The sequence below is a fragment of the Mya arenaria genome, chromosome 14, assembly GCF_026914265.1.
Source record: "Mya arenaria isolate MELC-2E11 chromosome 14, ASM2691426v1".
NCBI classification, from domain to species: Eukaryota; Metazoa; Mollusca; class Bivalvia; order Myida; family Myidae; genus Mya; species Mya arenaria.
This window is the reverse complement of record NC_069135.1, coordinates 24,477,660-24,491,389: the sequence shown is the minus strand read 5'-3', so window position 1 is coordinate 24,491,389 and position 13,730 is coordinate 24,477,660. Positions and strand designations below refer to the sequence as shown.

The 13,730-nt window shown below is 34.5% G+C and overlaps 1 protein-coding gene across 1 annotated transcript; it reads right to left on the bottom strand.

Annotated features, from left to right (window-relative positions):
- Window positions 1-5,176: 5,176 nt before the first annotated feature.
- Window positions 5,177-9,149, bottom strand: LOC128215936 (melatonin receptor type 1B-B-like). The gene is made up of 2 exons (XM_052922536.1): window positions 8,855-9,149; window positions 5,177-5,886 (listed from the first exon to the last, which is right to left on the bottom strand). The coding sequence occupies exons 1-2, from the start codon at window positions 9,147-9,149 to the stop codon at window positions 5,177-5,179; spliced, it is 1,005 nt and encodes a 334-aa protein (XP_052778496.1).
- Window positions 9,150-13,730: the final 4,581 nt, after the last annotated feature.

Genomic DNA, 13,730 nt, shown 5'->3' with positions numbered 1-13,730 from the left:
AGTGTCAATGTTTTTTTAGCAGAGACATGTACGGACATCTCACGTGATTAGTGCCTATCAATCTCAAATAATGGATAACGTAACTGAGTTGTTTATTTGACTTTACAGTTTTGTAATTAAAAATATATCAATATTGTGTGCATTTAATGATGTTCTGATCGTCTACAAAATTCTCGGCTGGGGTTTTATTCATATTTCAATGTAGCTAAAATATAGAGTCTTCGTAAAATACATCAATGTCTTTTTAATTGGATACAAATCAATTCACTAGTCCAAAAGGTTAGCAGCCAGTGTTTCGGATGCAATTTTACAACGTCAATGTGTAACGTAAACATCATAGTCCGGTACTTAAGTTTCATTTTGATTATATAACAGAATGTTTTTGGAACTTTGGGTACTTATTATCAATCTCTTAGTGCATTGTACCCAGTAACTGTTAACTAACCTTAAATGAACATAAGCTATTTTCATCTGGCCGTCGCGGCTGGAATGTCAGTAAGCGTATGTGAAATTGTATATAAAATGAGTGTTCCAAAAGTAAGATATCGGAGAGGGGTAGTGAAGATGGTTTTATATAGAGCATTAAAATGTTGGAGAACTTTATGATAAAAGAAATCATCTTGAAATTGTTATCATGGTATTACGAATTTAAGTTCACATCGTTTCATTCGTTGCCGTTTACAACGGGCACTTGCATAATGTATTGGTTATACAAATTCGAAATAATCAAGAAGATGTTTTTACTTTTTAATTAGCATTGTTTTTTTTTTAGTCAAACCGAATAAAGACCGTGCTCGAACACCTTATAATAACACTAAGCACAACAAAATATATCTTAAATATGAAAGAAAATATCAAGGCAATCGTAAATTTGGCCAAAGGCTTGTATTTGTTGTTGATACTGCCGCTAAACTGAAAATGCTATTTGTCTTAAACATCCAGGAACATGTTAGTTGTCAGCATTTTGTTAACCATTAAGACTACTAAGTGCAACACGGACGTGATTTAAATTGAGATATTTTTCGTAAACTTGAATTTTGAATTCGATATTCTTCGAGTGATCATCCCTGGTAGTCAAATATATAATTACTAAATATATTTCCTATGGTGCTAAAAATAAGTTATAGTCATTTCCAATCAACATTTTCCCGCGTATTTATGCAACGTATAATGACATTGATACGACTGTTATTAAACAAGATGCATCTTTGAATCATTTTGGAAAATAAATAAATGGCAACTGCTCCTTTCGAGATCTTTTTAGCCTGCTTATTTCCATATACAAACAACACTATGTATTTTGTTTTCGGAAAACATTATTGTCGCATCGGAGCTGAATGTTTTCAAAGGTAAGAATGAGTTATATTTGCTTTAAAAAATGTCTATTGTGTGCAATATTATCAAACAATATACAATACAGTACAACATGATACAATATTATACAATAAACAAATACAACAGTTTTCAATAATATGACCCCTTAAAACAGAACTTGAAAATCATCCTGTGCAATAAAGATCATTCTAGGCGTTTTCTTGTTTCTCGAATTTATTCACCACCTCAGCCCAAATATTAACAGGTTTGCCTCGCTCACATGTCCACGTTGTGCATGGTTAAACGTACGTATGTGGTAAGGGCGAATGACAAGACTATTCATGCTATATTAATCAATGAAAATAAATTATTGTCAGAGACTCGATTTTTTTAAATAATTTTTTGGCCAAATTTGTCTGGCTACTTGACGCATTTCACATTCCCTGCATATTGCGTAGTGCAAATTTCTTTAAATATCATTAATAGGTAATTTCGTGGTTTATGGTTGTGGTAATACACCTGATAGATGTAATTTAGATTTAGATTAGCAGTCAATGGGATTCATGCCAGAAATACACGATTGAATGCTCCTTAGGATATAGTATTATATAGATTATTTTTAAATGTGTACGAAATGTTTTTAGAAGGCAACACTGGAAGTTTACGTTATGAACAAACAGAACAGAAACGACAATTTGACTGTTTGTCTTCATTTGAATTTGTATCGGAGCATTAACAAAGGGACAATACTACTGCTGGCGTTTGATTTACAGCGAGAAAAAAAATCCTCGTTTATTGCCCTGAAGTAGACAGATACCGCGCTCATCTGTTGCACTCGGCTAAACATTACCGGATATATGTGACACGTGCTATGAGAATTAAATATTTCATAAATGTTGCTTCTGTCCCGAGACTTAGACACTCAAGGAGAAACCAAGATCTCATCTAGATCTCTGAAAAATCAATGCCAAACAGTATTAGGAGTAACCAAGAGTACTAATGAAAGTTATGAAATGGAAGAAATTGCAATACTCGTTAAAATAATGGTTTGAATTTATGAATATTGGTAGAATGCAGAACACGCTTAGTTAATCTAGTTTTTCACTTTCTATCTAGAACAAGAAGTGTGTGGACATCATAATGTATCTAATATCCTCTTAAACAGGATAAGCCTACTTTCTACCTATCATCAAAAGAAAGGGCGGAATTTGTATTGAAAATAAAATATTCAATTACGATAATTGCATTTCAGAGGGATTTTTTCACTCTAAGGAATGTGGAATTTTGTTATAATTATTGCCTTTTCTGAAAGCGTGTTAAGGAAAAGTCGGCATAATGTTGTCTTTCTGACCGTGTACTATTGTACAAGGGAGACTACAGCTGTTGTCCTATGGTAGGTAAACAGTAATTATCTCATAAATTTGTTTTGGTATAAACAAATAATATTTTTTAATGAATACTTGAAGTATCGATTTTTAATAAAAAAAGTATGTTCTGTATAAACGTCCAATCAACTTTGATGTATGTCCGTCCTATTATTGTGGCTTGCGAAAATTAAAAGAAAGCTGAAGTGTTTCGAATAGACTAAAATAAGTTAACTTTGGGCATAATTACCATATTCCAAATTCAAATCATATTCAGTTCCTGTAAATATATGAGAGGCATTTGTGTATTTTACTAAAATCTGATCCATAAACAAAATAACCTGTTGAACATTGCCTTCAAACAGACAAATTTATTTCGTTTTTGTAGTTTTGTTATTTATCAAAATGGAAAATCGTTATAAATCTTATACAACAAGATCAATTGTTGATAAACAATAGCAGCATATAGTAGTGATAATTGTACAAATACAGAATAAGAATCTGTTATTAAAACTGTAAACATGTGTTTCAAGTCAGATCTCTTTGCTGGGGGTACGGAGAGAGATAGTTTTCTCTGGCAACAAAGTTTAATTTCCATTGGAAAAAGGTAAGACGGCATTCTAAAGTGTGAGCAATTATTTGCCCCTGTCCAACATTGGTTGGCATATTGTTTATATTTTTTTGTTTTCAACAATTTGGACTCATACATAATTCATTGATTTTGTTCCATTTTACATTGGGATCTGTTTATTCAAACTTTGACATATCGGGTTTTAAACAATGAGTTAAGCCTTTACAAAAGCTGTCAGGAAAACTAAACCTGATGTAAACCTAAACTAAACCTAAGTAGTGAGGTGGAGTATGCAGTGCGTGAATGACTCCGTTGTCTTGGCTACAGAGATGGTGGGAGAAAGAAAATACCATGGGCAAAATTCAGCTACATCGCCTTCCAATGAACATGACAATGAGCCAAAAAGTGTCGATGTTGCCAATTGGGGACATTGACTTCAACATTTCAAAGTTAGTCTGACTAGCCAATTTTGAAACTTCATTATATTTAATTTAACTTTTTTTTTAATATTTGAGTAGTTTGAATTAAAATAATTTGTTAGCATTTTTATTTGTGACGCAAGTCATAAATGTTTTTGACTCTCATCCTTTATAAAAAATATTTAATTGTCATTTGTTTTCCCATACATACTGTCATTTTTGACAGTCATTGTAGTACATTGTCATTTTACCTCGATGTTTATAACATATCAAGTATATTTTACAAAGGTTTACTGTTGGTCTAGTCATAGCATGTGTCAGTTATTGTAAAGTTTGATTCAGTATATTGCAAAATTCCTCAATCATCCAACCCGCACCAACTTAAGTTAGTTATGATCATACAATGCACATCTTATTTTTATAACTACTATTAATGCATTAAATAACAATATATGGCATTAACCAGATGATACCAGTTAACATTTGTATATTATTGTGAACACTAAAACGGAAGAAGAAAAGGAAGTTATGCAAATAACACTAATGTAAATGCAGAGGTAAATGAGTAGCATGTTATCGTTGAAAAACACTTTGTTGAAAAAATATTGCTGCGAGTAATTCGTACCAAGTAAAGTGAATTTAGGACCAGAGCCCTCGCCGAATAAAGCGTTCATCAGTCGTTTTTTTAGTGCCTTAAATGCGACAAGAGGATTTGAGCCGATATCGGTAGAACGTTTTGCAAAATTGAGTGGGCATGATGTCAGCCAGCAATGAAATACGATGTAATACCGATATAGCTTGCGATATCTGTTTGGTGTCAGGCCGATGTGTATGTTAGTAGAGATTTCCAGATAGGTCGTAACAGAATGTAAATAAATGCCCACATAGGTAGAATACATCATTAATTTCCTAAAAATATGGTGATTAACATTGTAATGGTTTAATTATACTTACACCGTTTTTGCTATAATCATTGGCTTATATCTACACTCAAACTTAACTGCAACACAGTTTATGCACTTATACCATTATACATGGCAAATGAGGTTATACACAAATTATGTTTATTACATGGCGGCAGTTGTGATACAATAGATGTTTTGAAATATACGTAGTGATACCCAATTGAGTATCGAAGAGTCATACATTATGAAACAAAAAGTCATTGTTTACAATATGATTCGGTCATATTATTATTCAAATAAATTTATACTACAAGATACATAATACATAAAACGTTATTACAAGAACAAACATATTCCTCTTTATACATTGCATCTTTATTGTATAAACATCAACCCGTGACCAGCAGGAAAGGGGCTTAAAGATCAAGTGAAGTTTAAATTAATCTGCCTGTTGCAAAGTAACAGAAATGTTAACACAAATCTATGACGTAATTTTCATTTTTAATATTTGCTCCAGGGTCTGTTTCTGCGTTTTGCGATTCAGATTGAAACAGTTTAACTAAAACAGATAAACTTGATTAAATAGTGAAAAATCTTTCACGTTTATCTATTGATGACATTTTTCAACCAAGCAAAGGTTTCATTATAGGCTTCTTCGAACTTCTTGTTTGTAAGATAGTAAATCAACCAGTTCAGTGACGGGTGCAAATGAGCAAACACCGTGCAAAATACGTGCAACTCGTGCGGAAATGTATCTCTGGTGTCGAGTATAAGCACAAGCGCGTATGGCGACCAACAGCTTATAAAGACCGCGTATATGATTCCTAAAGTCTTAGCAAGATGGAGGCTCTTCACATTATGGTTGGATGATGTTGCACGATCACTATTCACACTTCCTTGCACTTTTCTTCGTCGACTGTGGACAAACATAAATATGCGAACGTAGGCGATAATTGTAATTAAAGCCGGGATCCAGACCATAACTACCGAGTATACGACAGTATACGGATATGTAGCCATTCTGTCCCAGATACATTCTAGGCTCTTATGGTCAAACCCATGATCTCCAACGTCCGCTAGATTCAGGAATACAAGAATTCCTCCAAGGAGATAAAGCGATAGACAAACACACAAAGTGTTCCATCGAGAAAATAAACGAGTGTACAAGTCGTGTGAACATATGTAAAAGTATCTGTTGATGCTCATCATCATAATCGTGGTTAGCGAAGTTACGCATGAAATGGTACAGATACTTCCGACTGCTTGGCAAAGTCCCGTGTAGCGGTCAAAGAATTGCTCGCCTTCAAGTTTTCCTGAAAGAAATTTCAGATGATTGTTGTTGTTTTTTGCGGCATTCTGAAAGCTCTTCCTTCTCAGCAAGAAAATTATTTATAATTAAGATTAATAAATTGTGCATGCATACGCTGTAGGATGCTATCGGAAATGATATAATATGTTAACTACATCATAATTTTCAAACGAAATTTTATATTTGAAAACGGTGTAATCAAGTTGGTTGTAAAATATATAATTTCTCCAATAAAGTACATCAAACTATTCAGAATACTGAAGGACGGCAATTTGTTGACAATCCTTAATGAAGATGAGTATCAACGCGGTCAACTAGATTAAATTGGAGACTTGCTATCTAATGAATTTGAAAGACAAATTCAAACATAGATAATGGTACTCTTTCTCGAAAATCTTTTTGATTCAAAGTCTTAACTTTCATTTTACCTTAATTGATTGCCCTTAATGCCCTCCAACAACGAAGTTCAAATAAATGTATTTCATCGGAGAATGACTTTAATTTGTTATTTCATTTAATAACACGTTTCTGAACTTATTATTTCATCATTTTTATGGCTTGGTTTATGTAAAGTTTGTGACAAATGATATTCACTTCAGTTAATCAATAAATAACAAAGGTCAGAGTGTAAATATGTATATAACAAAATCAAAGTTGAATTGACGGTGGAATTAAACATTTCTTCACGTGTCATGGTAATTAATCACTCACACTGTCCGAAATTAATGTGGTTCGCTTGTACACGTGTCATTTTTCAGCTAAAGAGTCCATTCGGGGGTCCTCGGCCATTTTATCGGGAAAAAAATCTCGGATGTAAATGTACGGTTTACAATGCCAGAAATCGGTACACTTTAACTACGCTGCAAGTTGATTGCGTAGTTATTTCAATTTAGCACTCAAGTGTAGCGTAACCGCATATTTGCACGATTACCGCCCTTTGTTATAAATTGGCCAAATTTAACCGAGTTAAATGTCTCGCGGTGTTTTTCAAAGATTAGTTTTATATTTTAGACTTATTTATTCCATACAATTTTTTTTTATTAGCGACAGTAATATTTCAAGGAATTATGTTAAACGTTATGTATTAATCGGGAGCTGTTTTTATAAAGAGTATTAGTAAAATTAAAGCCGTCTCCCTTCAAGTTTTCGCAAAATGGAATATACCCGTTTTACACATGTTAATAATGAACTCGTCCGCCCGGGGAATATATAAGTACGTCGCTCAGCTGAAAGATTCATTCTGTGTTTGACCGCCGTGGAGGTAACTTCAAACAGTAAACCGGAAATAGTCTTTTGAAGGCAAATAATTAGAGTCTTGACCTTCTAGCTGTTTATTATTGAACACAGAGCATTGCGATCTGTGGGATAAAAAGGCATCAGGAACTTGACATCTATAGGGTTATCTAGCGATCCAGTTCAAGTAGCCAGATACATAGAGCATTGCGATCTAGTCTGGTGAACGGAGCTGGTGGCTAGAAACTCTAGTAAGCCGCATACCTGACATCTGCGTTGGCCACAGAGCATTGCGATCTGCGCGCTGACAAAGGTTAAGGTATTTTGCATCGCAAATAAACAAGCTCCCGTAAGAGAAAGCCATTCCAAGTGACTGAACTTTATATAAACCAATGCATAATCTTTGAACCCTGATTATTTGGTTGATTATGTTTCAACTTACCAATCATTTTTTATTTGTTTTAGTCATAAGGTAGAGGAAAAATAATTAAAACAAAAACATGATTCACTTATTAAATAGATTTATTGCTGTTTTATTTATATACACTGTTAAGTATTTACTGATATACTCTATGTAAACTATTTGATTTACTTTTAAGTAAATACTTTTTTGTTTGGCGTTTCCCGAACAACTCACAATACTATCCACAACCCATCACCAGGTTTTTCTTCAAGATCCTTCGGTGGTTATGGTTTTCATGTTTCGTAACGGAATTAAATGGATTAGAAAGTAAATAAAAACAAAAAACAACGAACAAACAAACAATAAACGGTAGGGAAACACGTAACAAACTATATGGGCGTCTTTTGGCGCTTCGTTCTTCTTGTTCTTTTGTGTCCGATCATAGATACATTCGCCCTAACGACACGAACAAAGCCTAAGAACATTGTTCTCGGGTCAAAATTCCACACTACCTACAAACCGGGAGGACCGAGAACTACACGAGAACAAAAAGGCGGAAAGTAAAGTTAAGAACGATGCGTGCATGATTTACAGCGAACAACTCTACTACCGGTTCCCGGTGTTAGGGCGTTTTGCGCGAGTTACACGTTCCGAATCGACTCGATTCTATCCTGTAAACAAGCGCCCAAAGACACCCTATGTGTCTTTGATGACATAGCGTTTCGTTATGCAGTGTTTCAAACGCTTCAATATCATTTTTAATATTTTTTTATGACCATATATATTATTTAAATTATAGAATCAGCCGCTGGTCTCATATGTCAAAATTAAGCAAAGGTATCGTCTAGTCTCTAGTATTTGTATAGCAATTTTATCGGGACACCAAACGAGAAACACAGTCTCTATCATCTATTTAATACCTTTTGAAACAGTCTGACTTTGCATCACGAATTTCTCGAAAGTTCATTCAAATAAACAATAAACTGAAATACCCCACCGTAAAATAACAACGAAGCTTGGTCCTGATAGACTCTTCAGCATTCGGAACTTCTCGGCCATTTTTATCGACAACAAGCTGGGTGTAAAATTTTGAAATATGTTATTAATTAAATGAACTGTTTTAGCTTTTAGTTGTAGATCTAAGGTTAAATTGACTGCCAGTGAAGTGTATTATTGCAAACATAACTAAGATTCCCAAGAGTGAGGTCATCAAGCTTATGTAACGTGCCGGCTGTATGTTCAATCGGTGTCGTAGAGCCTATATAGATCGCTCTTATATAATAAACTTTTAATAGTAGTTATCCAATATATAGTATTGATAGATCATTATAGTTACCTATAAGACTCATAGGATCGGCCACAACGGTTACATACAGGTCCGAAATGGCCAAATTCACGATGAAAATGGACTCCACATTCCTCAGTTTCTTTTTTGTAGCAATGACAAACAGAATCAATAAGTTACCCAACGTTCCAACAATTGACGCAAAGCCAAGCACAATAATGCATGGAACAGCTAGTTCAGGCCGAGTCTGCAGAAACTCATGACGTCCGTATATAACTACATCTTGGTGTGTGTTGTCTACGACGCTATTTTTATTGGTAACAATCGTTGAATTAGTAATGTTCATCGCTTCGTTTATACTTCCAACATAATAATTCTACTAGTATACTCCAAAATGACTGCACATGTTCGACACTAAAAAAAATCAAAATGCTGACAAATTCACTGAAAGCAGTTATCAAGAGGAAACCAATGCAGCGCCTGTTCCGAGCCGTGACAGGTTCTTACAGGAACTATTTTCAATGACAATTCCGTGTTTGTCAAGCACTTTTTTAACCTAATCTTTCCATGTCATCAGAAGAAAATGAAGACTAATTAAAGATCTCAGCGATGTTCGCTACTATCTCATTATTCTTCAATATATACTCCCCTTTCAACATCTACAGACTCACCAGAAACCTTCAGTAGTTCATACTCTATGAACCGAAAGGGATTGTGAAATTGTTTGTCATCAGTATACTCTATAATTGGATCAAATCAATGGTATAAGACTTTACAACTACGGACTTCTTTTTTGCAATAACGTTAAGGGCAGGTAATCTGCTTCTAACAATAAAGTTTGTTGGAGAAGTTGTTTTTATTTTCAATCGCGATAATTTTGTATTTATAATGTTAATTAATACCACGGTAATGTTTTGATATTGAAAAAACAACAACAAAAAAACAACTTCAAACTGATAATATTTCGTTGGGTTTTTATTTTTAGTGTACTGAACTAATATAAAATAACATTATCTGGTAATATTTCTTGTTTTTATTGTATTTTATAGACGCAATAGGCTTTAACCCTGAATCCCGATCAGAATAACTACCCACTTTTGGTACAAAACAATTTGTGCCTTAAACATTTGCCATATCAAAAATCGTAAAGAAATCCGTAAAGGTACACTAATTTGGCCCATCACAGTCACCGATTAAAACTCCTGAGTATAATGGCGGTCTTTCATTGGATACTTTTGTCATAAAGTAATTTCTTGAGTCTTAAAAAAATGGTGATTTGAGCTAAGAAACTTTACTTCATGTCCATAGAAACAATTAAGGGTGGCGAGGTGGGGGAGGGGGTGTTGATGGTCGGAAATAAACTAGTGATTCCTTAGCAAGCCAGTTACACGACCTCCCTGAGGCTGAATTCTTGATCTACCTTTTGGCCAGACCACAGGGCACTCTGTCAACTGTTGTTTTCATAAAAAGAGGTAAAATTATACTAATTCTTAAAACTTTTTTTTTTGCAATCTGCTTACGTAAGGATATATATTCTTATAACATGAATGTTATTATGCGATTTTTTGCCATCGCAATATAAAACAAAAATGAAAATCTTAGTGTTTTAATCTAAATATGTTTAAATTACTTCAAACTAACTTGTTTAAGATCACTTTATTATGAAGACAGCTTTGGGTGGTTATAGCGGCGCAGCTAAACCAAAATCGATTTACCGTCCTTCAAGAAGAATGACGACATCGACCATTGAGGACAATTAGCTTTATGGTTTGGCCATAATGTTTGTGCACAAAAATATGCAAATTGACTTATAAGACTAAATATATAACTCGCAAATCTCATTGCTTTTACCTTATAAATGTCTTCAAAATACTCTTTAAATACCAGAAAACGCAGCAAATTGCTTCTTTACCCAATTGTGTTCTATACCCGAACCCCCCCCCCCCCCCAAACGCCTCCCCCTAGAACTGGCTAGGGTACTGACAAGAGACACTACGTTACATTGATACATCTATTAACAAAAGCTTGCAAATCTTACAAAGGTAGATTGCTTGTTAAGTGTCTGCAATGGTTTCTTGAAATATGGATTTTGAATTACGGGATTGTGGTCAGTAATTCATGTCACAACCCTTTGCAATGAAAGTGAGTAGAAATACTTTTTTGGTAAGTGCATTGTTTTGAATAGCAAGCATCGAGATACTTAAATAAAATTTTAATAAATTTTCAGAGTAAACCGAAATACAAATATGCTACCTGTAGCGCTAACACAATCAATATGCATTTCAGGTCTTTATTTGTAGCGTTTATAGAATACCTCAGACGGTTTCTTTTATCAGAAATGAGTAAAAATGGGTCAAGAAAATAAAAACTTATTGAATAAATCTAAAAAATATCTTGATCTGCTCTCGTGTATATCCATTTGTTCGCCAGCAGTCAATTGAAGATCACTTTGATAAGCTGTCAACAACTTACTCGGTCGTAATGTAACCATAGCCACGAGTGAACTATTTACTTTTGGTGTTCACGATGTGAACTTTATTGTAATCTAACACTGAAACCATCTTTTCTTCTTTTTATTCTAGCCTTAAATGAATATAAAATGACATATTTTTGTACAATTTCAGAAAAGCGCGCCATTGTACGCGAACGTAACGTCATTTCCGAAACGACCTCGTAGAAATTGTGTCCCAGCAATGTGTTCACTGATATTTGATTTGAAAGTGAAAGCGGGCTTAAAAAATCTAATTGATACAGTTTGAAACAGCGTCTGCTGCGAAATATCATATTTCTTTTCATTGATATATTTCTTTAAACCACCGGAAAGCCTATAATATACATTAAGGTACCTTTTAGTAATGAATGCAATTAGGAACGTTTGTACCAAGAATATCCATCCAATTTTCTCTTTTAGTAGCCTCTGCCAATTATTATGGATTTTGAAATGGCCATAAAAGACAAATCACCAAGCCTGCGGGCGGCAGCGTTTTAATGTTCTGAGATATTTGTACATGAAAATGGAAAACAGATTTATGTCACGCTGACAACTGTGTAGTATACACATACACCTGCATTTTTGTTAATTTCCCAAGTCGGGGAATTACTATGAAATTCAACAAATAAAAATCATGGGCCGTATTTACTAAAGTCTTAAGCATTAGTTTGAGATTCAACTCGTAAATGTTTTAAAATATCGAATATAACTAATTTTGACGAAAGATATATGCCTGATTGTAAAACACATTGTAACAAATACAGTTTTTTGGCGATATCTCCTCCTGTAATCGCATTTTAACAACACTACATGTATCGAAATTTTGCTTTTCTAACCCTTAGTCTCAAACTCAGAATCAGAACGTCAGTGAATATGGTGCCAGAACTACACCACTCTAAAACATCACATAGGTTGCCATCACAGGGACATGGAAAAATAAACTTCGTTTGTTCTTTCCCTTTTGCAAAAATGGTACGTCTGATATAATGTCTTAACATTGACTAATAAATATGGATATTAAAAGGCTATCACTCTGTTATTGAAAGATAACGGAATAAAACTGTTTTAAATCGAAACCCTTAAGTCCATTAAAAACAATGAAATAATAAATATTTGATGATCATATTAAATCACTTCTTTTACTAGAGGCCGACGACAAATGTTCGAAGGCGTTGGTGATATATCGTCCTTTATTCCTCGAAAAACGACCGAGCTAAAATGGTCGAATTCAAAAGAATAGTATTATAAGGTACCATTCCTCAAGTTCAACCATGTTCTAATAAAAGCTAGGCATTAATTAACGTCCAGGGTGCACCATCGCTACAATTGTAAAAGTTAGTTCTTTTCAGTACAACACGTTCCAACAATTACCTCAAAAATCGCCAGAAGTCAGGATTTCAAACTTAAAGTGACTCATTTATAGATGTTATACTGGTGCCAATAATATTCAAACTTAGTTGATATCGATGTATTTGAACAACTTTGAGTATCAAACACGAACAAGCAACTGGCAAATACTCATTTAAACAGAGTTTTGTATTTTTAGCTTAACAAGATTCAATTTTAATTACGTTACTATTTCATTAGTTAAAAAGGGCATTTTAAATCGCATTTCTCAATATCTGTCAAAAAGAGCTCTTATATAATTATTATCTAGTGAAAGTGTTGAATCGTTGTCGCAAGCATCTAGTTCACATTTCACACGAAATTATTTGTTTTAATGGCTGACGGTATAGACAATTAGCGAGTCCCTTTGACGAAGTAAGGTGGCGGATCCGTGGTCTTGTGGTAACACACTTGACTGTCAATCCAGGGGTCACAGGCTCGATTTCCTGCCTCACCACTACAAATACTAATCGTCTTCCGGTGGGGACGACTAATGGGGGGCCCGTGTGAGATATACTGGTGCACCTTAAAAAAAGGGGGTAGCTCTTACTAGGGTAGCTCTTATCAGGGCTACTGTCTGTGCATTATGCTACAAAAACCTCATACATTATATGACTAACAATCGCAGCACTCGCTGAACAGGACTTGTCCGAGTGCGAGTTTGAAAAAACTAAAACAATGACGAAGTGGAACAGCATTTAGAAGCTATTTCGTACACCCTCAGCCTTCAACATTAAGTGAATATGTCTTCACCGTGGAAAGGTGGTGCAATTTCAAGTGAACTCACCCACCCACTCCCACCCCAGGCGTGTAGCTGACTGTACGCAAAAACGCAGTTGCATATTTAAATTTTGATACTTCGAAGTTTTTGTCATACCAAAACCCCGAATTTGAAATAAAACGGGTTAGGGGGTGAAGGGGTTAACATGCTGTCCGTTATTGACCTGCGTGATCCCATATTGGCCCTAGCTACGCGCCTGGCCCCAGCACCTTAGTTGCGCACGCTTTAACATCAACTCTTAAATTGACTCCTTTTTGATACATTGGCTT

What these genes read in the sequence shown, in the direction of transcription:
- LOC128215936 (XM_052922536.1), bottom strand. Translation starts at nt 9,149, where the DNA reads ATGAACATTACTAATTCAACGATTGTTACCAATAAAAATAGCGTCGTA. An exon ending in CGATCCTATGAGTCTTATAG is followed by an intron (nt 5,887 to 8,854) that starts GTAACTATAATG and finishes AATTTCTTTCAG; the next exon opens with GAAAACTTGAAGGCGAGCAA.